General features: G+C 52.1%; 2 protein-coding genes across 6 annotated transcripts; one reads left to right on the top strand and one right to left on the bottom strand.

Moving 5' to 3' along the window:
- Positions 1-67: 67 nt before the first annotated feature.
- On the bottom strand, positions 68-7147 carry CFAP144 (cilia and flagella associated protein 144). 5 transcript variants are annotated; one of them, XM_019499543.2, is made up of 5 exons: positions 7004-7147; positions 6863-6922; positions 5839-5942; positions 780-838; positions 68-371 (listed from the first exon to the last, which is right to left on the bottom strand). In XM_019499543.2, the coding sequence occupies exons 1-5, from the start codon at positions 7104-7106 to the stop codon at positions 284-286; spliced, it is 414 nt and encodes a 137-aa protein (XP_019355088.2). In that variant the 5' UTR covers positions 7107-7147; the 3' UTR covers positions 68-283. The 5 variants fall into 5 exon arrangements, 4 of the variants coding, with proteins under 4 accessions (XP_019355088.2, XP_019355086.2, XP_019355087.2 ...); XM_019499541.2 differs by having other exon boundaries at positions 68-423; positions 7004-7144; XR_009462292.1 differs by lacking the exon at positions 7004-7147 and having other exon boundaries at positions 68-423; positions 780-4391; positions 6863-6997.
- A 126-nt stretch (positions 7148-7273) lies between these two features.
- On the top strand, positions 7274-20516 carry PIF1 (PIF1 5'-to-3' DNA helicase). The gene is made up of 12 exons (XM_059727676.1): positions 7274-7834; positions 8043-8184; positions 9551-9676; positions 9873-10026; positions 10997-11111; positions 11190-11296; positions 11554-11693; positions 14215-14321; positions 15379-15466; positions 15959-16104; positions 19304-19495; positions 19851-20516. Exons 1-12 carry the CDS (start codon positions 7334-7336, stop codon positions 19905-19907), a joined length of 1875 nt encoding a protein of 624 aa, XP_059583659.1. The 5' UTR covers positions 7274-7333; the 3' UTR covers positions 19908-20516.
- Positions 20517-26623: the final 6107 nt, after the last annotated feature.

Raw genomic sequence — 26623 nt, 5'->3', positions numbered from 1 at the left:
AAAAAGGGCAGTCCCTTTCAGGTTCTTAGTATAGCCACTCTTGGGTGGGAACATTAAGTGACAAATGTTACACTTCCAAACAGATTTATTTTGTAACCATAATCAACTTACAGGTCTGGCCAGACAAGGATTCCTCCCTTGTCCTCCTTCCCAGAAATCAATAGGACTACACATGGCACAAGGAGGCAGAACATTGTGTGGAAACTCCAGTCAGCACCCACCTGCCTGCCTAGCAAAGCAGTGCTTGTACTATCACCCTACTGCATATTTTCACTCTGCTCCTTCAGGCGCCATGTGGCTTCCATGTACTTGGTGATCTCGCTCTTCTGGCGTGGGAAGTAGAGCCTGCGGTCAGTGCGGTCCACGCTGATCTGCAGAAATGAGATGAAATCCAAGCACACACAGTCTAGTAGATGCTCCCTGCTGAAAACAAGGACCTGTAAAATCACTGGCTGCTGTTGCTGTCTAGAGTTTTCTGAAAGTGCAGCAGGACTCTTGCCTCATGATCATAATGCTGCTTCGGGATAACAGCTGATCACCATTAGGGTAAGGAAATCAAATGTGATGAACAAAGAGCCTGCACGGCAAGTCCAAGATTTACTGGTGGATTCTACTAGGATGTGGGTGCTGGGCTTTACAAGAAAGAAACTTAAATGTTTTTGTAAACTTCACTTCAAAGTGATTCTATAAAAAATGGCATCATGGTGTCCTAGACCTCAGTTCAGATTTGCTCAGCTGTAAAGGTATCTTTTTTTCCCCTTCTAGTAACGTGGTCCTACCTTTTGAAAGTTGGACCCACAGCTCTGGCTTGGCCTCTTCTCACTGGCCACTGACGCACCTGAGGAGCACCATAATATGACATTTTTGGAGCAGGAGAACCTAGTGAGCTCTTCGCAAGAACAGACTCCCTCCCCTTAGCTGTGTTTGGTTGGAAGGCTATTAGTATAAAGCAGTAGGTAGGCAACTATTTTGGCTGGAGTGCTGAAAAAAACACAATGTCTACCTTGTAAGGGTCCAGAGTGCTGGCATGCCAGAAAAACAAAAGGGTAGAGGGTACATGGCAGGATGCACTGCATATTAATATGCGAAAAAACGAGAGAAAAGAAAGAAAGGGCTGTGCCAGCTGTGATGGCTGTTTCTGGGGTCTAGGGGGCTCCTACAGCTGGGGCCCTGCACATGGTACCTGGCACATAGGGAGGCTAAGGCCAGACCTAGGAGCCCCCCAGAGCCCAGCCTTGGGCCCATCCTTCTGAGCTGCCCAGGCGGTGTCCCTCATGGCCAGGGCGGCTGTGGCCCATCTCCACAGAGCTGCGCGGGCCAGACCAGGCCTCACCTTGGATGCTGCTGGGTACCCCCACCCACCCGAGCCTGTGAAGCTCCAGGGCAGCCCCTGGTTTCCGCCCAGCCCCTGCACTCCAGCTGCTGCCTTCCCAGGAGCCTGGCAGTGCCAACCTGCCCCCTTGCTACCTGGACCCTTCCCTGAGGGCTGAGCCCTGGTGCTGTCCCTTCCTGGCTCTGCTACCCGGACAATGACCCTCCCTAGTGCCTGCCCAAGCTCTGGCCTTGCCCACCTCACTCTGGGGCTCAGGCAGGCACTGCAGAAAGTTGCTGTGCTGGAGGCTCCCAGCCAGCTCAGCCCTGAGCAGAGGCCCAGGGGTCTCCAGTGTCTATGCCCCGTAGCCAGGCCCTTGCACTAGGGGTGGCTGTACCCCACTCATACTGTGCCCAGCGTGCAGAGATACTAAGCCCAGAGCTGGGAGTGCCCCCCGCAAGACCTGCCTCCTGCCCCAGCCAGGCAGCATCCCCTTGCAGGCAGGGTGGCTACAGCCCACCTCCACAAAGCTGCATGGGTTGGGCCAGGCTCCAGCCTGGGTGCCACTGGGCACCCCCCAACCACCCGCTGCAGCCCAAGTCTGTGTAGCCCTGGGGCAGCCCCTACCTCCCACAGCCACCCTGCCCGTCTGCACTTGCCATCTGTGCACACCAGGCACAGCACAATCTCTAGAGGTGGGACCTGTGGCTGTTCTGGAGAACCTGAAGGAGCAACTTAAAAATGTTTTGTTTAAATAGTTTCCTTGTACACCTCCTGGCATGCCCAGTTGCACATGCCGCTAATTGGCATGTGTGCTGGGGGTTGCCTATCCTTGGTACAGAGGATTAAAAGGAGCACTGAGGCCAGTAACACTGACCATGAAGATGTGTAGGAATATGGAGCGAAGAGGATCTGTTTTTTTCCTCTGCATATAGCTGCTCATAATTTGCCTCTTTTCAAGACCTTTATCTGCCTCTTCTACTTGCAGCGTGCATCTTTCTAGCCTCCCATGTCTCATTTCTAAAATTCTCAGGCTTTTTGTATTATCCCTTCAGTATGTAATGCTCTCTGCTAGTCATCTCACTGTTGCATTTCCTCTTTCTTAAATTAGAAATACAAACCTACTTTTTCAATTAAACAAAATGACCTGCCACTTGTCTAATGCATATAGCATGGAGGTGGCTAAACTCATTTGTAGTTTCCCAGTCCTCTCCCTCAAAGGACCAAACCTGTTCATTCTCTTTTGGTAAGCTCCTTTCAACCATCCCAGTTGGACCTTGTAGCACAGGGAGGAGAATCGCCAGTAGCCAGGAAGCAGTACAAGTTGACTTGCACTGTGTCAGAATCCACAGAAAGAGATTTGTCCCCCATTACTCCAAAGATTGTCCAAGTCCGGCACTTTTTGTAGGCAAGGTAAGTTAAGGGAGTGATGTTATTTAAGGTAAAAGATAAGTTATCCTGAGAGAAGGGGGCGCCCTACCCGGGAGTTGCACAAAGGTTTGGCTTTTTGGTGTCTCTCATATCCCATGAAGTAACAGCCTGGCAGGCTTGAGCAATTGAGGAAAGAGGCACAATGTGAATGCTTGATTTAATTTTGCGCAGTTTTAGTTACAAGACTGATACTTGTCTAATAGAAAACGAATTAGCACATTATATACCTTGCCACCCTTTAGCAATAGGCAGTTGCAGGGATGTCTGTTCGAGAAGTGGCTGGTTCTGGAAGGACATAAGTCCATGCCACTCCACTGAGTATTTACTGGTAATTTTTCCTTCTCAGTAGCAGGAACTCTTAACATCCACCTGTCAATCCTGTCTTCAGTTCTAAAACAAACTTTTTTCAATTGTACCCTCCTTTAGCTAATTGGGAGATTTAGAAAACCAGGAGTCTTCAAGGAACTTTGGTACTACATCTGCTCAATCAGCCAGCATGATTAAAACTACTGCTTTTGTAAGATGTTACTTTTTTAATAAACAGATATTCTCAATATTATTCATTTTTTCTTGGGTGTTTTCATCATTACTTGGAAAATTCTGCCTGGGGTAGATCTCAGGCTGATTATTAATTTCTTTGTTCCTTTTTCTCACTTAATTGAAGGCTGAGGCATGGTACCACATTCTTCTACACATACTTGTAACTTTATTACCTGACAGCTGTTGCTTCTTTCTCTTGTTTCTTTAATTTATTGTGCTGGGTGGCAGTGATACAGAGCTGAATTCCATCTTTTTGATGTAGTTGCATGAACATTTTGAGACATGATGGGGAAGGGGATCCTATCATTTCTACTCTATCATGCAAATGACTCCCCCTCTGAGGATCCCTGAAGTTTTTGCTCCATGTATATTCCTCAGCCAGAGAGAGGCACTGAAGAGTTTCAGGGCCAGAGAGCAGGGTTTGAGCCCTGGGCACACCCTGTGGGAGATGTTATCTGTCAGTTCTGTGTTCCTGAGGGAGCCCTGGAACCCAGCTTGCTGGACTTACAAAGGACTTTTTCAATTCCACCCCCCAAACACACACACCTCATCTAACCAGAACTAAGCAGAAGAAAAGTTTAATAGGCATCTCGGGCCATACATTCCCCAGTCCCAGTACGGGAGGCCTATTTAAACGTGATTGACTACAACTCAGTTGTTGAGTTAGGGAATGCTGAGGCAAGAGACTGAGTCAGAGGGGGTACGGGCGACATTTGAACAATGGTTAAGGGTTCATCACAACATCCAGTCCATTGGAGCCCTGACCACAAATGCTGTCATACTTTTCCTGAGATGACTGGCAGAAGTCCTTCTCACTAAGTTTATGAACACTCCAAGTAATCAATCCCCTTAAGTATGTTAAAAGACTACAGTAAGATTTGAAAGTCATGCTAAGCTGAAGCTTATTCACAACAGGTAAAATACAAAACACTGATGTTGACTTTACAGTGCAAGTATAGCTAGGCCATCTGAGAAGCCCTTCCAGTATACTATATTCGTAATAATTTCAAGCTGGCTCCTAGGTGTCTGGTTACTCCTTAAAACTTGATGTTTTTCCTGGTTGTTAATCGGTTTCTTGAGATGTTCCAAACCAGATAACCCCTTGTCACTGAAAAAGGTAATTCATTTAAATTGAAACTGTTTATATACCAAGATTTTCTCTATCAATTACAGCTTGGGCCCTCTTGATTTACACAATAAAAAGAATGCTTTGAAGACGCTGGACTAAGGGTATAAGAAAGCAGTAAAGCAGCAACCAGTGTGCTTCAAGAGGGAGAAATCTCTTTGACACCATCCGCTGTTGTTCTCTAGAAGCTGAGATAAACAGATCGTCTCTTTCGGTCACCTGTTTAACCTTCAACTATTGTGCTAGGAACTTTACCTGTCAACAAACCAACCAAGTGCCTTGGAACAGTGAGATCCCAACTCTCGCTCTCTCTTTCTCCCTCTCTTTTTCTTTCTAGGCATAGCTTTCTGAACCTGAATTAGTTAAGCTTGAGCTAGGTTTCCCCAAATACTCAATCAAACCAGGGTAATATTGTAATTAGGCTTTTTTGTTTTCCCTTGCATGTCTATTACTACTAGTACCATCATAACTTTCATATACTTAGCAATAAATAACGTTTATAGTCAAACTGGTGGTAACTGGGTGATTTTTTCCTTCTCTACTTCCCCTTCCCCACTTGCTCTGCAGCAATGCTTCTTTTACCTAAGCCAAAGGTCCCTGTGAAGCCCAAATATACTGTGGGGTCCGCTCATCTAGAAGCTACCACTACTGGGACAATTAGGGCAAAAGATTGGGACATGCTGAATTTGACACACATAGGGGATCAGCTTGTAAAGGCTGATTGACCTGGTTTGGCTCAGATGTGCCCTAATGAACTGAAGGCTGGTCCATGAACGTGTCAGCTGGACACACAGCCTGATTCAGAAGTATTCTGTTCACCTGTGTGACTCAATGAACTGATTCCCGGCATATGAGGGTGTCGGCCTGTACATGCTGATCAACCCGGTCAGGTCAGATGTGTCACGTTAACCTGTCTGCGTGTGTATGTATTTGACTGATTTGGTGGCTAGAGAAACCCAGCCCCATTGAAACTGAGTCCTGCAAGATAGCTCCATTGAGGGTGAGGACTTGCAGAAGGGAGAGATACAGAAACACAAGTAACACAAGCAGCACATTGATAGAATTACAAGACCCTAGAAACGTATTCCGAATAAATGAGCACTCCCCAAAGTGACGGGCAAATCTGGTAACAGAGAGCATGGGGAGGGTGAGTAGGAAGGTTTTGTTGGGCAGGGAGTTCTGAGAGCAGTGGGGGGCAGGAGTCTTATAGCATGGTTGGTGGCCGTTATTCTTGCAGCAGTGTCTGTGCCCAGCTGCTAATTCCCTGGGCCAGTTTTTGTGGCCAGGGCATGGACTCCTGTGGGGCGGAGATTATTCTGGCACTGTTTTTAAGTTGGCACCCAGGGCTAGGGCTTGCTCGCCATCCCCAAGTCATGCTACTGCCCAGGGCCTAGAATGAGCTGATCCTTTTTTATGGAACTCTGCTCACCAAGGGTGTAGTGGTCCAGCCAATTTCCTGGCTCTCTGTTTGTGGCTCCGAGTATTTCTTGATTGGCTCCAAAGCTGCATGGTGAATGAGATTCAGAAACTTGGCTGATGAATAAAAACAAAAACAACAAATGAGTACAGAGGCTAAGGGATAGTTTTAAATCAAACTAAAGAAACCAGAACAACTACATGCTGATTGTGTATGACCCAGTGGAAGAGTTTATGTTCTACTGGCATAAACAAGAGGCACTGGCTATATTTGTTTATAACTGAAAGTTGATCACTAATCGCTCTCTTTCAAAACAATTTGAGCCCGATTCCCTTAGAAGACTAGGGCCTTCGATAGTCAACTGATACGTGCAAGTGCTCGCAGGGGTTCCTAGTACGCTGTTGGCTACTGCCACTTCCAGGCAGGTGTGAGCCTGTCTTTACCATGTTCATGTTCGAATGTTTTGGTAAGTCGCCAGCATGTGCCAAGGGAATATAGCAATGGGGGCAGGGGACTTTTACCAGTTTATATCTTGGTATTAAGCTGGAGCGGGTTTTGCAGGACCAAGAACAAGGAGTTGTGGAGCACAACAGATTATGTCAAAAGCCTGTGATAAACAAGGAAAGCTTCCTGGAGAGAAGACCACAGGAATACATACTGCTTTTCAATACAGGGCAGCCGAGTATAGGGCTTGCTGCTTCTGTACTGGTCAAGTCGATTAAAGAGGCCTGTTAAACACGGCAGTTGTATAAGCATTAGAACAGGAGACGGCGGGCTCGGGCCGCACGAGAGCGGCCGCACTCCGCTCGCGCGCGCCCGGGCGCAGGCGAGCCGCGGCTTAACCAGAGCAACGGATTGAGCGGAGGAAGCTGCGCATGCGCTCCGGCGCCGGGGCAGGCCGGGCGTGCGGCCGCGCCAGCGGTTCACCGCAGCTCGGGAGGGCGGGGAGCTGCACGGAGCAGCCCGCACCGCGCCGGGCGCTTCGCCAGCCGGCAGGGCCCGCCGCAGGGACCTCCTCGGAGCGCGGGGCCCTCACCGTCCGCCGGCTGCTCCGCGGCGTCGTGCCGAGACAGCGGCTTCCCGGGGACGGCGGGAGCTGCGGGGAGAGGCGGCGGTGAGCGGGGCGGGGGGCGCCGCGGGGGGGGCGGGCGCCGGGGAAGCCGCACCCCGCGCTCACCGGCCGGGGCTGGTCCCGCTGCGCTGCACTGCGCTCCCCCTGCCCCCGATCCCGCCCGCTCCCACCGCGGGGCGAGGCCGAAGCGCTCGTGCAGCCGCGCCATGGCCGGGCCGCGTCTCCCGGCAACCGAGAGCGTCTCCCCACCCCCCACGGACACGTCAGACCTTGCGGGCTCACTGATTGGCCCGGCCCCCGGCCCCGCCCCCTGGCCCGCGAGGCTTCCTCTTGTCCTCCATTGGCTGCCGAGTTAAACATCCCGGCGCTGATTGGCTGCGCCCAACGCCGGCGTTTTTGAATCCGCGCGTGGGGCTGCCGCAGAGCCCCGGCCCCATGGAGCCTGATCCCGATGCGGATCCCGATCCCTGCTGCAGCGTCCGGTGCCGCGCGGCCGTGGAGCACGAGGCGGGCGCGGGGCGGCGCCGCACGATCCGGGACGCGCGCGTGGCCCTGGCCCGCAACGAGCTGCGCGAGCTGGTGCTGGAGCTGCGCGGGGCCGCGGGCGCGGGCACGGCCGAGCGTTTCGTGCTGGGCGGCGGCGCGCGCGTGTTCGGCCGGTTCGCGCGCGCGGGGAAGGGCGCGGTGCGCGTGGGGCCGCGCGGCCCCCTCGTGCTCGTGTCCGACTGCGCCCCCGCGCGCCTCCGCCGCTTCCTCGCGCTGCTGCGCCTCAAGCTGGAGGCGGCGCGCGCGGCCCCGCCCGTCCCCGCGCGCGCGCGCCTCCTGCCCGGCGCCCCCCGCGCCCTGCAGCCGCTCAGCCCCGCGCAGCCCCTCGCCGCGCGCCCCGGCCCCGGCCCCGGCCCCGCGCAGCCGGAGCCGCAGCCGGAGCCACGCCTGGTAAGCAGGGGACGGGATCCGCGCTCGGACGGCGCTGCCCTCCTCGCGGCCCCCGCGACGGGGCTCGGCTCGGCTCGTGGAGCGGCCAGGGCCGGGGCCGGGGCGGTAGCCGGGAGGCAGAGGCGAAAGCCGCCAGGCCCGGGCCTCCGCCGCGGGGTGCGGAGCGCGGTGCGGCACGTGGCGCCGCTGACTGGCACGTCCCCGCCAGGGCCCGGCGCGCGAGGAGCAGCAGCAGCCGACGGCGCGGCCCCGGCCCGGGCCCGGGCCCGGGGCCAGACTCTCGCAGGAGCAGGCGCTGGTGCTGAGCGCGGCGCTGAGCGGCAGGAGCGTCTTCTTCACGGGCAGCGCTGGTGAGCGCCGGGCGGGGCGGGGCGGTGTCCTGCGGACTGCTCCTGCGGCGGGTCCCTCCTCCCCCTCGCCGCTGCCTGGCTCTGCCCCCGGGGGGAGGCTGCCTGGCGGAGGGGGTCACTCGAACCCGAGCCTGGGCCGGGGGAAGAACGAGCAAAGGGCCCTGCCACCCGCCACGGGACCCGTGCCCTTTGGGAGTGGGGGGCTCGGTCTCAGGACTCCTGGGGAAACGGCCCCCTTTGGTCCCCTTCTCCTGAGAGGCCCCTGCAGCCGCCTGGCATGGCTTCACAAGAGGCAAGTCCCTGGCTTGGGGACCTGGCTTAGAGCCCCTGGCTAGTGACCTCATCTCTGTCCCTGGCTATTTCGCTAGTGACCCCTAGCACCCGACCTCGGGACCTCCTTTTGGTCAGTTCCCAGGAGGGCACTGTTTTATTCAGTAGACTTTGGACACCCAAAGAGCACAGCAGACAGCTCGGCTCCAAAGTCTTTATTGTGCCACTCTACCTCCCTCCGTCCTTCCTTGGGCTCCACTCCACCCTCTATTCAGACTGTTCTTGTTCTCACTAATCTCATCCTCCTCTCCAGCATATCTTGACAACCTTTCATAGAAGGAGGGCATTGGCTTTTGTGGTTCCCCTGCTTTCCCTGGCACAGGTTCAGGTGTTAGGTCTGTGCTGTGTCAGGGTGAAGGGCAATCTTAGGACAATCTTCCTAGGTGTCTTCAGCATTTGCCGGTTCATCGGAAACCTTCTGTCCCTTCCGTAGATCTCGTTCTACAGGCCTCAGCCGTTTTGTACATTGTCTTCAGATCTTGCTTTCTTGACACCTTCTAGTTGTTGAGTCAAAACTTTCACTTGTTCAATATTTGTAATTTCTTCACTACTTTGAACAAAACTTTTATTAGTTCTGTGTCCCAAGCAGTCTTGGCTTGCTTATATTTTTCCAGTAACATTCTTGCTTCCCTGCTTGCCTGGCTAGTCCTTGTTTTGTGACCCTTTCTGCCATGCCTTGCACTGTTTTCTGTACTATGTTTTATCAAGTTGCTAGTGTGATTTCTTCATTGTCAGAAGCTTGGAAGTTGAAATGTCCTTCAAGCATCCCTGTGTACACCTCCTCCACAGACAGCTTGTCTAGGTGGTCAGGAAAAGCTCATCTCTTCCCCAGCACCTACCTGTACAGTCTTAACAGCTCCATCACATGGGGATGGGATTACTTGTTCCTAAAGTTTCTGGCCATATAGGCTCCCAAATGAATGGAGCTGAGGCTAGACTTGAGAGAAGTATGGGGCTTCCAGGAGGTTCCAGGCTGTTGTTTTATTGGTGTCTGAGAAAAGCATCTCTGAAAGGGTTTCTATACTCTTTTTAAAAGGGACTGGGAAATCATACCTGTTGAAGAAAATCCTGGGTTCGCTTCCACCAAAGAGCACCTATGCTACAGCCAGCACAGGAGTGGCTGCTTGCCACATTGGGGGTACCACGCTGCATGCCTTCGCAGGTAACGAGGAGAATTTTCTGCCTGGAAGCTTAATCGGGGGCTTTGTTCGGGGGGTATGGGGGAGGGGGTTATCATAAAGGGCCGCCCAAGCTAAATGGCTTATCAAGGAACATTCAGGTTAGAAAGGGCCAGGGAGCTCTTAGACTCTGGTTTCAGAAGCCAGGATAATGCCCTGTCCTCTCTGCTATGCATCCAGGCATTGGTTCTGGGAAGGCACCACTGGAGCAGTGTATTCAGTTGGCCCAAAGGCTGGGAGTGCGTCAACACTGGCTGGGCTGCCAGCACTTAATTATCGATGAGATCTCAATGGTGGATGGCGAGTTCTTTGATAAGCTGGAGGCTGTGGCCAGGTGAGTCCAAGACTTTCATAGCAGGTAAAATTCCCTGTGTGTTTGGATTCCTGCATCATATGGCTAAAGTTGCTTCCCCACCCCTTCCCTCCTCTTGGTAGCTGTGTCATGGGAAGGTTACTGATATGGTGGAGTAGGTGGGAAGCCCTGGAAGAGGATTGGTGCGTGAGTTGTGTGTCCTGTGCCTCCCCCCTCCCCCACGTTTCCCTCTGCAGAGCTTCTTGAAATGCTGGGTGATTCATTCTGTGGGAGGGTGGAAGTCAAATTTTGTTTCTAAATGGAAAAGGGGTACTTAGGACCTGGTGCTGTATCCACAATCCCTGCTGTCTGGCAGCTTTTGCTTATCCTGTTGCTGTGAAACCCTAATTTTTCCCATCCCTGCTGCACAGGCACTGGGTGGCTACTCCTCAGTGAAATGTTCACCGATCTAAAACCTACTTGTGTCAGAATGAGTTTTCCTTATGTTCTGCAGGTTGCTGGCTCCACTCCTGGGCCTTGGTCTGGACAACCCAGTTCAGAACCTGTTTCCCCCTCTGTGCTGGGAAAGGGACAGCTTGTAGCCAGCCTTCAGCAGCTCATTTCCATGACTTTCTGGACTGCTACTGCTGTGCTGTTCCTTAGGTTGTTTGGGTGACCAGGCCAAACTTGTGGTCCCTTGTGCCCAGACCATGTCCTGCATTTGCACTAACACCTCCTTGTAATGTATATACCTTGGGATATCCCCCAGATCAACAGCTAAGGAGTGAGAGGCAGGTCCATGGGGGGGAAGATGCCACAGAAAGGAGTCACAGTAAAATAAGACCTCTCAGAGCAACTCCTCACTGTCCTGGGGTAATGCTGCACCACAGCAATGTGTCATGGGGTCTGGTTTAGCACTGCTGATGAAAGGCAGAGCTCCTGCAGGGGTTTCAATGCAGGCTTGCACTGGGTGGGCGTTCACATTGACCTCTTCTCCTTGCGTCCCCTGCAGAGCAGTCAGGAAACGGGATGACCCCTTTGGAGGCATACAGCTGATCATCTGTGGGGACTTCCTGCAGCTGCCCCCAGTCTGCAAGGGCAATGACCAAATCAAGTTCTGCTTCCAGGTATGATGTCCTAGCCCCTGCTTCCACCTCAGGCTGCAGTCTCAGTCAGCTTGTGGTGAGCAAGTGATTTCTTTGCAGGCCAAGAGCTGGAGGAAGTGTATCCATGTGAACATGGAGCTGACAGAGGTGCGGAGACAGACTGACAAGGCCTTCATCTCACTCCTGCGTGCAGTCCGCCTGGGCAGGTGAGGCAGGCTCAGGGCCTGTCCCCACCAGTGTTTCAGATCTGGCTGCTTATCCTTGCATCCCATGAGTGTTGTGGTGGAAAGTGAGGACAGCAGGACTTGAATGTGCAGGCTGTCTTAACTTTCCTCCCACCAGCTGGCTCTGCCCAGGAGCTTTGGGGGAGGTTGCTATTCTGCATCTGTCATGTCCAGCTGATGCCTTTGGGCTTTGCTTTCGGCTGGTTCCTGTTACCAGTGCCTCCCTGACTCTTCACCAGGTGCCCAGACGAGGTCACTTGGCAGCTGACCCAGACGGCTGCCAACAGGGTTGAGAGGGATGGGATCCTGGCCACGCGGCTCTGCACACACAAGGATGATGTGGAGCTGACAAATGAGAGGCGACTACAGCAGCTGCCAGGTGAGTGCCCCACGAGCAGCTCTACTATGCAGGAGTTACTGTTGGGGTGAGAGCGATTGTGGGATCAGCCCTGCCTAGGGAGTCCCTGAATGCCTCTGATGTGGCAGTCTGAGCTATGCCATCGGTATTATAGAATCCCAGCCTCATGGGTCATCTCTTCTAGCCCCTGTACAGTGGCAAAGTTCCTCGTTCCCAAACCATCCCAGATAGAGGCAGTTCAGCCTTTTTCTTCAAAGCCCTCAGCAGAGTGATTCCAGGAACCCTTTTTCCAGGGAGTTTCCATCAATTATGTCGTTGGTGGTCCCTTGAAGTTGAGGATAATGTCCTCAGGTGACTGAGGAGCCTGATCTGGATGCACACGTTCTTTGGCAATGAGGGCATGTTTTTGCGCAGGGGAGTGGGATTTGCAGCCCTGGGTTGGTCTCCTTCTCCTTCCTTCACTGCCACCATTATGCCTCGGTATTGAGTTGTTGGCCTCAAAGTGGGGTGTGCCTTGGTGGGCCAGGTGGCACCATGCCAAATGGTCAGCAGCTTGTTCCTCCCAGACATTGGTGTCAATGCCACCGCATTTGAGGGCAACTTTGAGCGTGTCTTTGTACCGTTTCCTTTGGCTGCTCTTTGAATGTTGGCCAACGGAGAGCTGGGAGAAGAGAATCTGGTGAGGGAGGTGGTTGTTGGACATCTGGATGCAGTGGCCCGTTCATTGGAGTTGATTTCTCAAGAGTAAGGCTTCAGTGCTGGTGGATGCAGCTTTATGGAGGACGCTCACGCTGGTCCGGTGATCCTCCCATTTGATCTCTTCGTTTTCCCACAAGGATATCATTGGACACTAAATTAAAAGCCTTTTGGAAGTCTAGGTATATAATGTCTGCCTCGTCTCCCATGTCCAGGTGGTGAGAGACCTGGTCATAGAAGAAGATGAGATTGGTAAGACAACCTACCCAGGACAAAGCCGTGCTGGCTGTTGTTCAGGCTCCGTAAGTTGTCTTGGTAGCCTGGAAGAAGTTACACATGTCATGCTGGTCGGCATAGCCCTGGATCCATGTGTGCCTTCTCCACCCACCAGTTGTTCTTTATGTCATGGATGCATCGCTGGACCTCAGCCTTCAGCTGGTGGTACACTGCTGTCTTTTGCTGGGTTCATGGGTGGCTTTGCCAGGCGATGAAGGCTGCACATTTCTGCTTGAGATTGTGAGTGTCGAACCAGTCCTGGTTCTGGCATGATGTGAACCCAATAGTCTGGGTGCCTAGAGACTCATACAAGTGATTATTGTTAGTAAGATGGGACTTGCCTACTGATGGCAATGTAGAAAGAGGGGCTGGAGTGTACTGGTCAATTAGAGGATAAGCATGAATACCCAAAACTGGACACAGTGCTCCAAGTGAGACCTCCATCAGTGCTGAATAGAGTGGAAGAATTGCTTTCCTTGATTTGTAAGTGCCACTCCTGTTAATGCAACCCAGCAGGTCTTTTCTGCAACAGGAGCACATTGTTGGCTCATATTCAGCTTCTAGTCTGCTGTAACCCACCTTCTCTGCAGTATGCAGCCTGGCTGGTCACACCAGTCTGTATTTGGACTTGTGATTATTTTGGCCCAAGTACAGGACTTTGCACTTGTCCTTTGGTCACCAGGGTTCAGAGAAGATTAATTTAAGCTGGAACAGGTAGAAAGGATGAACCTCTGTTGTGAGAGAAGGCTAAAAGAGCTTGGCTTGTTTAGCGGAGTAAAATGAAGGCATAAGATTGTTTTGCGAGGCATAAGATTGCTCTTTATAAACTTTCATGTGGTGAATATTGGGGAGGGAGAGGAGCTATTTAAACTAAGGTACAGTACTGACACAGTATTACAAATGGGTTATGAACAACTATAGGTTGAAAATAAAAATGTTTCTAGTTAGCTTAGGAGAACAGTTCTCTGAGCAAAGACCCTGAATCTCTTTAAGATTAAACACAGCAAGCTTATTGAGAGAGATGATATGATAGCACAGGGCAGGGGTTGTCAACTGGGGGGTACTTGGGAAGGCCCCAGGGGCTATTATGCGGCAGTGGCTTGGAGAATCGGGGGGCGGGGCCACCAGCACTGCGGCGCTGCATGCCATGCGCTGCCAGTACTTTTGTTTTTGGTGCTGCCATGCACTGCTGGCACTTCCGGTTTTGCTGCCATGTGCAGGAGACACCCTCCCCTGCCTGGTTCGTCAACTGGCTGCCGGGGGTACCACTTCCTCGGAGTTTTGTAGTACATATGAACCACTCCCTCCTCTGCCAGTGCGGTGCCAATACCTTAGCTGTATGCTTATCTCCCTGGCTTTGTACCTGTGACAGGCAGCAGGGCAAGTTGGGTTTTGGCTCTGATGTGCTTTGTGGCTGTGGCATGTGAGGGGTTGGACTGGGCAGTATTTGGGATCTTTGGATAAAGGGTCACCTGTAGGCACGGGAAATGGGACTTTATGGCTCAGGAGTGCTGCTCTCCCTGCACACACAATCCCATGTTCCTATGATGTGTTGCCTTTCCCCTCCCAGGAGAGAGACGCTGCTTTGAGGCTGTGGACAGCGACCCCATGCTGGCCAAATTAATTGATGCCCAGTGTCCAGTAGGTCACCACATTGAGCTGAAGCCTGGAGCCCAGGTAAGTGTGTGCACATGCTGTGGGCACCCAAGGCAGATGGAACAGGTGATTGGGGCAACATGTGGGTAGATCCCAGCCAGAGGCAACCCGAGTAGAGTACGAGGCCCAGGGCAAATCAGCCCATGCGGGGCCCCACCCCCACTCTGATCCCACAGGCCCCGGACCCAAAGAAGCTGCCGCCACCATTGGCAGTGATGGCAGCAGGAGGAGTGGGGGGAGTGAACGACTGGGCGTGGAGCCAGCGCTCTGCCTGGCTCTGCGGGATCCAGAGCGGTCGCCCCAATTCGCTCTCCCCTAGGGACAGCGCAGTTATGGGCTGGGTGTGGAGTGGGACAGAGCTCAGACAGAGCTGTTGCATGCATTCCTAGTGTCCTTCCTGCCTAGAATCTGATACAGACAGAAGAGATCCACTGGGCTCAGTCTGAAGATGCCAGCATCCTTTGAGCATTGGACTCGGGTGACTCTTCTCTATGGACCTGATTGTTTCCTGCTGGGCTGCAGAAAACCTGGCATGTGCTAGCCAAATTCAGATCTGCTCAGCTCGCAGCTGAGATGAGCAGTCCATTCTGGCCTGTCTGTGGGTAGCAGCAAAGCTCAAAGTGCTGTAGCACCGTGTGCTTCAGCTTTGCTCTTTCATCGCTGGTGGATAGGGTTTGTGGGGGCCACATACGGCAACGTGTAGCAACCCTGTGCTGTACAAACCAGGAGGCTTCTTTCTTGGCCGTTCCCAGGCTCTTCAAAACTCCATAACTGCAGTAGCATGGGAACAGGGCAAGAGTGGCAGTTGATGGGGCTGTGGCCAGAACCTGCTCACAGATGTCTGACAGCATCTTTGCAGGATTGGACCTTCCAGGGACTGTGGCTGAGGATCTGGCAGTGAGGTGGGGGCTTCAGGATGGGTACCATCCAGTCCTGCTGAGCCCTGCAGCAGCTTTGGCCATCTGCCACACTGTGGTGCTTGTCCAGGATGAGGCCTGGGGGAGGTAGGGAGTTGAATGTTCCTGCAAGGCAGGACCATGAGTAGACTCCTCCAGGCATCTTCCTTCTCCACCTCCAGGTGATGCTTACCAAGAATTTGGATGTGTCTCGGGGCCTGGTGAATGGGGCACGCGGGGTTGTCGTTGAATTTGAAGCTGGAGGGAAAGGTGAGTCGTCGTATGATGTGCTTGTGGCTACTTTCACTGCTGCTGCTGGTCTCATGGGCAATGCGTAGGAGCACCTGCTCTCAGGGATGGTGGGAAGATAGGGAGGAAGCAGCCTTCTTCACCGAATGAGGCTCTCTTCACCCTGAGAACCAGAGCTGGACCCTGTCCCCAGCCAGGGTGGCTTGTCGGGGTAGCTGTGTGCCCTTGTCATTCTGTGCATGGCTGTGTTCATTCACTCTGGCTGTGCGTGCTCCTACTTTTTCCAGCAGCACAGCTTTCTGCAGGCAGAGTCCTGCTAAATCTCTGGCTTAAGGCCATCTTCTGCGTGCCTTTCAGGAGTGCTTTACTCCAGCAACAGCTAGTCTGAGAGTAGAGAGGAACCCAGAGCATGTGTGTGTCTATACAGCCCTGAAGCTTGGAAAGTGGGAGGGCAGGGACGGGGGACTGCATACAGGAATTCCTGCTCTGACTACCCTGTCCTTGTACCTGCAGGGCTTCCTAGGGTGAGATTCCTTTGTGGGGTCACAGAGGTCATCAAGCTGGAGCGATGGATCTTCAAAGGGCCTTCTGGCGTTCATTTGAGTCGCCAGCAGTTGCCCCTAAAATTGGCCTGGGCTATTTCCATCCACAAGAGCCAGGTTAGTGTACTTGCACTGGGATTCTCTGTCACAGGTCGGGTGAGAAGGGAGACCAGAGGTGCCTGTCCAGGCAGTAGGGGAAGGAAGCTCTGTGTCACATGGATCAGGGATGTGACGTGATGTGAAACTCCTTGACTTTCTCTCTGCCCTTTATTGTGGTGTCAGTCATCAGAGTGGCTGGGACATTGGCCCTGAAGGGTCTGAGCCAGAACCCCAGTGGCTAGAAAACACCTGCTCAGTATCCTTGGGGGAAACTGCTCTCTGTCCTCTGCAGGGGGTGCATTTTGGCCCAACCAAGGTTGAAGTTACTGGACCAAATCATAAAAAAGTTGGTTTGTAAGTGTCTGGAGGAGGAAAGACTGATCACTTGCAGCCACCATGGACTTGCTAAGAACAGATTGTGCCAAACCAACTTGCTTTCCTCCTTTGAAGTAAGCAGTTGGGTGGATGAAGTGAATGCCGTGTAAATAATGTACTTGGACTTTAGTGAGACTTTTGTTAAGGTTTTGCCTGACCTTCTCACAAGTTAACTGGAGATATGCGGGCTAGATAAAATTACTGTACGGTAGATACATTGGCTCAGTAATCACAAGCAAAGAGTAATTAATTATAAATGCTTCCATGTCAGAATGGAGGAAGTTCCACAGGGGGCTGGCCTGGATCTGGTGCTTTTTAACAGGTTTTCATTTATTTGGATGCCAGGATAGAGAATCTCCTGATTTAAGCTTGCAGATGATGAGAAAATGGGAAGGACTAAACCCTTGGGAGGATGGGAGTAGAATTTAGAAAGATCTTGATGGATTGAAAAGCTGGGCTAGAGACAGTATACCAGAACAGAGAATCTCCTGATCAAGCTTGAAGATGACATGAAAATAGGAAGGATTGTGAACATTTGGAACGGACTGGGGAGCTAGACTAGACAACAGAATTAAATTCATTGTGAACCAATGCAAGTTGCTACACTTAGAAGAATGACCAAAAGCACAAATGCAGAATGGAAGATAACTGCTGGCAGCAGAATTGCTGAGGAGGGTTTGTGGTTTGCGTAGGTCATAGATTCAACAGGAGATAGCAAAAAAACCCCAAATATAATGTAGGTCTGTATGAACAGAACTTTTTGGTGCAAGACACAGGACATGACAGTGCCACTCTACTTGGAATCAAAAGAAAGTTGAACTACAAGGGATCTCGGGATCCCCTGACTAAACTATCCCAGTCAAGTGTCTGTCCAACCTGCTCTTGAACATTTCCAGGGATGGAGATTCTACTGCTTCTCCAGGCAGTTTGTTCCAGTGTTTGACCACCATCAGAGGCAGAAAGTTCCTCCAAATCTCTGACCTAAATTTCCCCTACTGAAGCTTGAGGGTAGTGCTCTTGGTCCTGTCCCCTACAGCCACAGAGAAAACCCCATCTCTACCCTCTCTGTAATTGTGCTTCAGGTATTTGAAGACTATCAAATCCCCCCATAGACTTCTCCAGACTGAAGAACCCTAGCTCTTTCAGTCTTTCCTCATTAAGTCTTGATTGTCAGATCCCTAATCGTTTTTGTTGCTCTGCACTGGACTCTTCCCTGACTGTCCACATCCTTCTTGAATTGTGGGGCCCAAAACTGGGCACAGAACTCCAGGTGAGGCCTTACCAGTGCTGAATAGAGCAGAAGAATCACTTCCCTTGATTTGCAAGTGACACTCCTGTCAAATACAACCCAAGATTCTGTTGGCTTTTTTTGCAAAAAGAGCATACAGTTGGTTCATATTCACCTTTTGGTCCACTGGAACCCCCAGATCTTTATAGTGCTGCAGTCCAGCTAGTCATTCCCCAGTCCATATTTGTATCTGGTACTGGTTAAGCCTCATTTAGAGCTGTGGTTCTCAACCTTTTTTGTACCAGGACCCATTTGTAAACATCAATGGCTAGCCCCGACCCAGTGCCCCTCATTCCTGGCCTGCTGCCCTTCGCCCTCAGCCCCGCAGTGTGTGGGGCATGGTGGGGAGGGGGCAAGCAGGGAAAAACCACGCAAGGAACAGGCCATGCCTTTCCACATTTTTCTCCTTTTAAAAGAGAATCTGTTTTTAAAGTTTGTTCATGTCCCTTTCATATATTCTTGCGATCGATGGGTTGAGAAATGCTAATTTTAGAGCATTGGATTCAGGTCTGAGCTCCATGTTTTTATGGAAGAAGTTGGAGTGGGTCCAGAGGTGAGCAATGAAAATTGTAAAGGGGTTGGTAGGCAGCCAAATGAGGAGAGGTTAAGAAAACTAGCTGTGTTTAGCTTGGAAAAAAAAGGAGATCAAGAGGGATGTGATGGCTGTCTTCAACTCTGAAAAGCTTATGTAAAGAAGAGGGAGAACAACTATTCTCTTCCTTGGTTCTGAGAGCAGGACATGAAGGAGTGGTTTTAAATTGCAGCAAAGGAGATTTAGATTAGATCTCATGAAAAACTTCCTTGCTCTTAGGAGAGCACAGCAGTGGCACAGCGTGCCCAGGGGAGTGGGTTTGCTGGAGGCTTCCAATAGAAGGCTGGATAAGCATTCGACAGGGCTGATGGTGGCATAGCATTAATGTGTATGGGCAGAGGGTTGGCCCAGAAAACCCTCAAGGCCCTTTCCTCTGATTCTGTGAGTGCTTAAGTTTGCTGACAGGCATTCTCTGTACAGCGTGGCTTCTGCAACAAGTCATGTATGGTGGAGTTTGGGCTCAGTGTTGTGAAAGTCAACCCCCAGGTGTGGCAGCCCACGGATAGTGACACAGATGGATGCAGTGTGATTGGACTGGGTGTGCTGGTTATTGTGAGACGTGAAGTGTCCTCTGTGCTGTTACCACTCCAGCCCAAAGCAGGTGGTGATCATACAAGATCTGTGCATTACTGCTGGGTGTCCTGTGGATGTGTATAGAGGTCTGCATCCTTAGATGTTGTCACTAAACTCAGGTGCTTCTTGAGATAGGGCTGGGAGTGAGGAGTGCCTTGCCCAAAAGAGGATAGGATGCAGTGTCCAGGAGACCCAGCTATGTGGCTGTGCTACCTCAGCTCTGTGGCTGGGGAGGTGTGGCTCTCAGCTGGAGTGTCTCCCTCCTGGCATTCCCTGTTAGAGCCCAGGCTTAGTAGGTACTGAGGCCAGGCCCTGGGCGTGCTGGGTGGCTCTCATGGTGCAAGCCCATTCGCTTTGTAACTAGCTTTGCTGCATATCTCCTGCACTAGGGCATGTCGCTGGACTGTGTGGAGATCTCCCTGTCTCGTGTCTTTGAAAGTGGCCAGGCTTATGTGGCCCTTTCCCGAGCTCGGAGCCTCAAGGGCCTCCGTGTCCTGGACTTTGATCCCAAGGTTGTGAAAGCCAACCCACAAGTGCTGCAGTTCTACAGTCAGCTGCGAAGGGACCAAATTCTCATACAGGTAACCTGCACAAGCAGATGTCTTCTTGAGCCTGTTGCAGCCAGAGGCAGAGGTGCTCAGATGAGCACAGGTTGAAATGGTCTCCCTTGGGAAGTGGAGAAGCAGCTGGTAGTGACCAAAAGGACAGAACTGCTGGAGGAAGGGGTCAAGGGAGAGGGAAGTAGACCAGGGCACCATGAAGGGTATGTCCAATGCTATGAGTTGGGTTTAGATTGCACCCCACTGCCTGACCCACTGTATAGAAAGGCAGGGGGGCACGGGGGACTGGGCATAATCTCCCCCCTCCTCCACTTCTGCAGAAGGACTGAAAAGAAAATGATTCACTGGGTATCTCATGGCTCTCCCTCCCCCCCAGGCACCTCTACACAGGTATGCTGACACCGATGAGAAGGAGAATTGGGAATCCAGCTGAGGACAGATGGGCTACCTCAGACACAGCAAGGACTGCTCTGTTGTCAAGAATCTCTTGCTGCAGGTGGAATCCCATAGTTCTTGGAATGTGTTTGCTTCCTCGTGGTCATGTGTGGATTTGGAGCCACAGTATGAAACATTCAGATGTTTTGGCTGATAACATTTTCTCTGGAGAAAACTCATCTTGTGCCTGTCCAGAGTGGGAGGCAGTGTCTCTATACTCTCTCTTCCTGATATGTGCAGTTGTGAGCCTTGGGACTTAGAAGAGGCCAAGTTGGTATCATGGAGGACTTCTTCTTCTTAAGAGCTGCTAGCTTGGGGAGGGGTGGGGGCGTTGTTGCACAGAAGAGATGCTGTTGAACAGCTGGAGCTTGCTTCTCTGCTGCAAGCAGGCTAGCTCTGGCTCTGCACGAGCCACCCTCTGGCTGTTGCTCTGTAGGCCATTGAGTGCAGCATCGTGCTGCTTGCAGTACTTTGTACCCCCTGCCTTTCTCCCCTGGCTGTGGGCAGGGCTCAGCACTTGCAGTATTTGGTGAAATTAGGTGAAATCATAAATCCTCTCAATTTTGAAAAACTTTTAGATTCAATAAAAAGGGCCCATGATTTTGTATTTATTTATTTATTTTTAGCTGATGTTGCCATTGGAGTCTGTTGTGGTTAGAGGTGGGAACAAACTTGTGGGCAGAGTTGCGGGATGCCTGTCATGACAACAGGGCTACATGCAAGGGAAGGTGAGCTTCAAGGTGCACCACCAGTTGCCTCTGCTCCTGCAATGACTGCACTTCGGTTTAGTGCCAGCAGAGCAGGTCTCAGGTCCAGTTGTACCCTGGTGAGGTAAGAGGGCAGCACTACATTGGGTGCATGTATCCTGCCCATGTGGCACTCTCATGAAGTAACATTCACCCTCCCTTCCTGCCCCCACCCCCCGCTTCTTACACACACTCACTCCTGCTCCCCACGCGCACTTCCAGAGAACCTGCTTTCTTTCAGGAAGCTGTAATCCTGTCTCACAGAACAAGGGTTCACAGAACACAGGCACACCTATGCTTCCTTCCAGACATGTGCAGAAGCCTTCTCACCCCTTTGCCTTTTTTGCACGTGAATGCTCTTTGCATCCGGGATGGCTGTGAATTTTCATGGATGCTTTTGTGCGATTCATCTGGCAACCGAACACTTTTCTGCAGGGTTCTTCTTTCACTTGAGGGCTGAATGTCTATCTGCTGGAATCCACCCCAAATTGCTGTCCAGAATTGCTGCAGCAAAAGAGGCAAAAAGCCTCCTAGGGTTTCTCACTGTCCAGCAGAAGGAAAGACTTCCACCACTGCAGAGCAGTGCATCTCGGGGAGAAAAATGTCAGATTTGAAACATTTTCTTTTAATTAACTCTCATAAGAAGTGCCAGACTGCAAGACCAGTGGTCCATCTAGCCCAGTATTCCAGCTTTGCCAGTGGCAGAAGTAGATGCTGTACAGGGAGGTCACTGAACTGGATATCTTAAGTGATCTGTCCCCTGTTCAATACCATTTGTGGCATCCACCACTTATTGGGTTAGTGATGCCAGTGGAAGCGTCTCCAGCCATTCTGTTCAATAGCCATTAATAGATCTATCAGCCAAGAATTTATGCAGTTCCTTTCTGAACCTGTCCACACCCTTCATTATTTTATATACCTTTATGCTATCCCTCTTCAGCCTTCTTTCCAAACTGAAGAGTCCTAGCTTTTGTAGTCTTTCCTGGTATCGCAACTGCTCCATGCCCCTGATCATTTTGGTAGCCCTTCTCTGTACCTTTTCTAAATCTACTACATGCTTTTTGAGATGTGGGACCAGAACTGCACACAGTATTCAAGACGTGGATGTGCTATGGATTTGTATAATGCCATGATGATGTTCTCCATTCTATTTTCAGTTTCCTTCTTAAAGATGCCTAACATTTTATTGGCTGTTTTAGTCACTACGTGCTGAGCTGATGTCGTATACTTAAACTTCAGGAAGGCCTTCGATACGGTATCCCACCCTATACTGGTGAACAAGTTAAGAGGTTGTGACTTGGATGACTACACAGTCCGGTGGGTGGCGAATTGGCTGGAGGGTCGCACCCAGAGAGTCGTAGTGGATGGGTCTGTATCGACCTGGAAGGGTGTGGGCAGTGGGGTCCCCCAGGGCTTGGTCCTTGGACCGATACTCTTCAATATCTTCATCAGCGACTTGGACGAGGGAGTGAAGTGTACTCTGTCCAAGTTTGCAGATGACACAAAACTGTGGGGAGAAGTGGACACGCCGGAGGGCAGGGAACAACTACAAGCAGACCTGGACAGGTTGGACAAGTGGGCAGAAAACAACAGAATGCAATTCAACAAGGAGAAATGCAAAGTGCTGCACCTAGGGAGGAAAAATGTCCAGCACACCTACAGCCTAGGGAATGACCTGCTGGGTGGCACAGAGGTGGAAAGGGATCTTGGAGTCCTAGTGGACTCCAAGATGAACATGAGCCGGCAGTGTGACGAAGCCATCAGAAAAGCCAATGGCACTTTATCGTGCATCAGCAGATGCGTGACGAACAGATCCAAGGTGATACTTTCCCTCTATCGGGCGCTGGTCAGACCGCAGTTGGAGTACTGTGTGCAGTTTTGGGTGCCGCACTTCAAGAGAGATGTGGATAACCTGGAGAGGGTCCAGAGAAGGGCCACTCGTATGGGTAAGGGCTTGCAGGCCAAGCCCTATGAGGAGAAACTAGGGCACCTGAACCTCTTCAGCCTCCGCAAGAGAAGGTTGAGGGGCGACCTTGTGGCTGCCTATAAGTTCATCACGGGGGCACAGAAGGGAATTGGTGAGTATTTATTCACCAAGGCGCCCCCGGGGGTTACAAGAAATAATAGCCACAAGCTAGCAGAGAGCAGATTTAGACTGGACATTAGGAAGAACTTCTTCACAGTTCGAGTGGCCAAGGTCTGGAACGGGCTCCCAAGGGAGGTGGTGCTCTCCCCTACCCTGGGGGTCTTCAAGAGGAGGTTAGATGAGTATCTAGCTGGGGTCATCTGAACCCAGCACTCTTTCCTGCCTATGCAGGGGTTCGGACTCAATGATCTATTGAGGTCCCTTCCGACCCTAGCATCTATGAATCTATGATGTTTTTAAACAACTATCTGCAATGACTCCAAGGTCGCTTTCCTGAGTTGTAACAGCTAGTTCAGAACCCAGCATTATGTACATATGATTGAGGTTATTTTTCCCCATGTCCATGTGCTTGTTGACACCTTCAAAGACCTTCAGCAGGTGCGTGAGGCAGGATTCCCTTTTTTGAGAAATCATGTGAACTCTTCCCCAGCAGATCATATTTGTCCATGTGACTGCTGGAAGTGAAATTCAGTGGTCTGTTGTTCACAGGATCACCTCTGGAGTCTTTTCTTCTTTTTTTGAAGATGGGTGGTATATTGGCAACCCACCAGTCCTCTGGTAAATGGACCATTTGTAATTCTGAATAGACTCAGTTGCCTGCAATTGCTCATTCCCTCCCCCCCTGTCGACACTCCCAGGAGACTCCTGCCCATCCCTCCCTGGGCTGTTTGTCTAATGATGCTGCATCTACTTCATGTAGCCCAGAAAAACCACTGCCCACTCCCAGCCCAAGAGATCCCAGTCCTGCCAGGAGCTGATCACAGGGTCAATGCTTAGGGCAGGGGTTTTCAACCTTTTAAAAGAACTGTACCCCTTCTGGTAGCAGTGTGGGGGTCGGGGGGTGTACACGGCAGCCAGAAGTGGAGTGGGGGTGGGGGGAAGTGGTTGCATGCCACTGCCACCACCCACCACCCCACAGGCTGCTGTGTGGCATGTGATTGGCCAGGTGCGAGGCCTTGTGGAACCGCACATGTAACCAGCCGTGGGAAAGCAGTGCATGGCGGTGAGTGGCAGTGGCACAGTGGTGGGTAGTGGCGCTCCGTCCCCACCCACCTGTGTGAATCCCCTAGGACCCTTCCAAGTACCCGCTCTGGCAAGACATCTTCTGACTTAGGGAATGGAGACCCCCGGCCCCCTGCAACTAACAGCAGGGATTGAGGTCATGACCTTCAGAGCTGAACAACTGAGCAAAAGCCCAGGTTTCTGCATGGTGAGCTGCAAGGACAGCGCTAACCACATTCTGCAGCAGACCCAGCTCTGCGTGCGGTACTCATTGCACATGCTGCCTGCCAGGGTGGGTCCCTGGTCTCTGAACCAGGGCTGCATCTGCATGCTGTAGCCCACAGTTTTGAGCCCACTGAGCCCTGACTGCAGGCAACGCATGCTACTGCTCCCTTGTGCGGGCAGGGCATGGACTGGGGGGGGCCCAGCTGGAAGTGCAGCCCCCCGCACTGCACTCATGGCAGTGGCAGCGAGATGGGAAAAGGGCTGCAGGTCCTGGGCATTGCCCCAGGCTCCTGAGCCATGACTGCACCGTGCAGCCCCGCCGGGCTCCCAGTGACTGCACTGACTGCGCTCCCCATGCAGATTCCCACTACAGCGCATCATGAATGGACCAACCAGCACGTGAGCCCAGAAAGAGGCTTTAACCCCCAGTGGCCAATCAGAATGTGGCAGGAGGATGTGTCTTGTTGGAAGCCAGAAGGGCCATCAGCCAATTGGGACACAGGGAAACGGGGCAGGGGAGGCAAGTGTTGGGGTCCTGGGGCCACTGGGTTGTGATGCCCTGGACTGCCAACAACTCAGGACTCCTTGGAATTTACAGAAAGAGGCTAGTGCCACCGCCCAGCGAGAGCGCGCCTGCCAGCAGAGCCCAGACCGCAGGTTCAGTTGGTTCCACAGAGATACTGCCTCACATAAGGACTGGGCACCTCCCCTGGGATGCGGGATGGAGGTTGACATCGCCATCAAACAAGTTCCTTATCTCATATTCTACAGTCTGCCCACCTGGCTTCAACTTGCCACAGTAAATGGGCCTTGCTGAATAGGCTCCTGACAGGGCAAGGTCTCTGCATGGTCAGTCTCCCTCACGCTGGGCATTCAGCTCCTTTTATACGCTCTGCCCGTGAAGTCTTCCAGACCTGACAGTTTGCAGTCTTTAATCAACTCTTCTCTCCCCCTCCTCAAGAAAGGGGCATGATGTTATTTCTCTTGCTGCCTCCTGATTGGTGGATGGGCTCCACCAGTTAAAACAGCAGGATCTCAAGCCTCGGCCTCAACCCAAGCTCTGAAAGGTAAGCCTGCTACACATATAATACCAAATATGAACAAAATAACTTACAACCTATACAACACAATTAACACACAGGGATATTAACCTATATAACCCAAGTAAATTAATAATAATACTTCTTTAAATCTTCACAAATAACAATACCAACATGCACACTGAGACAGTAAAACACATAAACCATATAACCCCCTCTTAAAGAATACCCCTAGCCGTATAGCCCTTAACAGACAACTTCAAAACAGGGAATGCACTGAGCACCTCCACGAGGGGGTTCCCTGAAGCCCCTCCCCTTTAGGGCCCTGGACTGTGGACACGCCCCTCCCACAATGGAGGGTGGAGGTAGCATACCCCCCTCATCCATGTCAGCCTCCCTCGCAGGACCTGCTTCCCCTCTGGAGAAGTCAAGGCTCGTCCCCCGGTGGCTGATCCTGCAAGAGCCTCTCCCTAGGGCGCCTTCGGCTCTCCTCGATGGCCTGGCACCCTGCACTGGGCACCCAGGTCTCTCTCTCTCTCTCTTGTGGGAGCCAAGCCCTTGCAGGCTCTGACTCCCCTGTCTCACACTGGGAGTTCTCCCCTTTCCCAGACCCTGCTCTGGGCACCAGGGCTCCTTTACTTAAAAGTGGAGTCGTCTTGCGGTGCTCTGGTCACTCATCCTAGGGCCCGGGCTAATGTAAGCAGCAGCAAGCTGCTTCCAAAGCGGTTCTCCGTGTGCCAGCCTGCACACCAGGTGAGGCCTGACCAGCTGCGAGCTGCTCCCAGGGCCAGCTCTCCATGTGCCGATCTGCACACCGACTGCCCAGCCGCTTGCTGGGCTCACAGGCTCAAGCCGCCTCAAGCGGCTCCGAGAGCCTGAGCCCCATCCATTGATTCATGCGCCACTGAAGCTCAGTGAGGGCCCTGAGGCTCGCCATCTCTGCAGCTTCTCTCTCCTCACCACCGCCCTCTAGCCTGCTGAGCATGCTCCCCTTATATACTCTTCAGACCTGAATGGCGCAGTTCTGATTCAGGTCCAGCCGCTCCCTGCCCCCTCCCTTTGGAAAAGGGTGGGGTATTGCTTCCCCTGTGCTGCCTCCAGATTGGTGGGTGGGCTCCACCAATCAAATAGCAGACCCTCGATCCTGGGATTCAGCCCAAGCTCTAAAATAATAAGCCTGCTACAAAAGAATTCGACCTGGTTAGGCTAACAGAAACCTGGTGGGATCCTACCCATGACTGGGCAGTGAGCATTGAGGGCTATAGGCTGTACAGACAGGACAGAGTGTGGGGGGGTGCATTGCTCTCTATGTTAAGGAGCAATATACATCTTCTGTAGTTAAACTGGGCCAAGAAGAAGGGCAAATTGAGGTGCTATGGGTCAGACTACAGGGGGGTTGGGGGTGAAAGGGACTTGGTAGTGGGGATCTATTACAGACCCCCACAGCCTTGACCCCTGAACATCCTTGGTCTTGGCCCCTTCATTTTTTGCCCTAACCCAGCCAGCCTGTGCCCCGCCCCCCAACAGCTATGCCTTTTAAGGCGCCTTCCTCTTA

This window comes from Alligator mississippiensis, chromosome 5 (genome assembly GCF_030867095.1).
Source record: "Alligator mississippiensis isolate rAllMis1 chromosome 5, rAllMis1, whole genome shotgun sequence".
NCBI classification, from domain to species: Eukaryota; Metazoa; Chordata; order Crocodylia; family Alligatoridae; genus Alligator; species Alligator mississippiensis.
This window is presented reverse-complemented; position numbering and strand designations above follow the sequence as displayed.

Bases quoted from the DNA above. Each gene is read 5' to 3' on its own strand.
- CFAP144 (XM_019499541.2), bottom strand. From the start codon at position 7,106: ATGGCGCGGCTGCACGAGCGCTTCGGCCTCGCCCCGCGGTGGGAGCGG. The intron at 6,923-7,003 runs GTGAGCGCGGGG...CTCTCCCCGCAG, and splicing joins AGCGGGACCAGCCCCGGCCG to CTCCCGCCGTCCCCGGGAAG. The intron at 424-779 runs GTAGGACCACGT...CCTTGTTTTCAG, and splicing joins GTGGGTCCAACTTTCAAAAG to CAGGGAGCATCTACTAGACT.
- PIF1 (XM_059727676.1), top strand. From the start codon at position 7,334: ATGGAGCCTGATCCCGATGCGGATCCCGATCCCTGCTGCAGCGTCCGG. The intron at 8,185-9,550 runs GTGAGCGCCGGG...TCTTTTTAAAAG, and splicing joins CTTCTTCACGGGCAGCGCTG to GGACTGGGAAATCATACCTG. The intron at 19,496-19,850 runs GTAACCTGCACA...CCTCCCCCCCAG, and splicing joins GGGACCAAATTCTCATACAG to GCACCTCTACACAGGTATGC.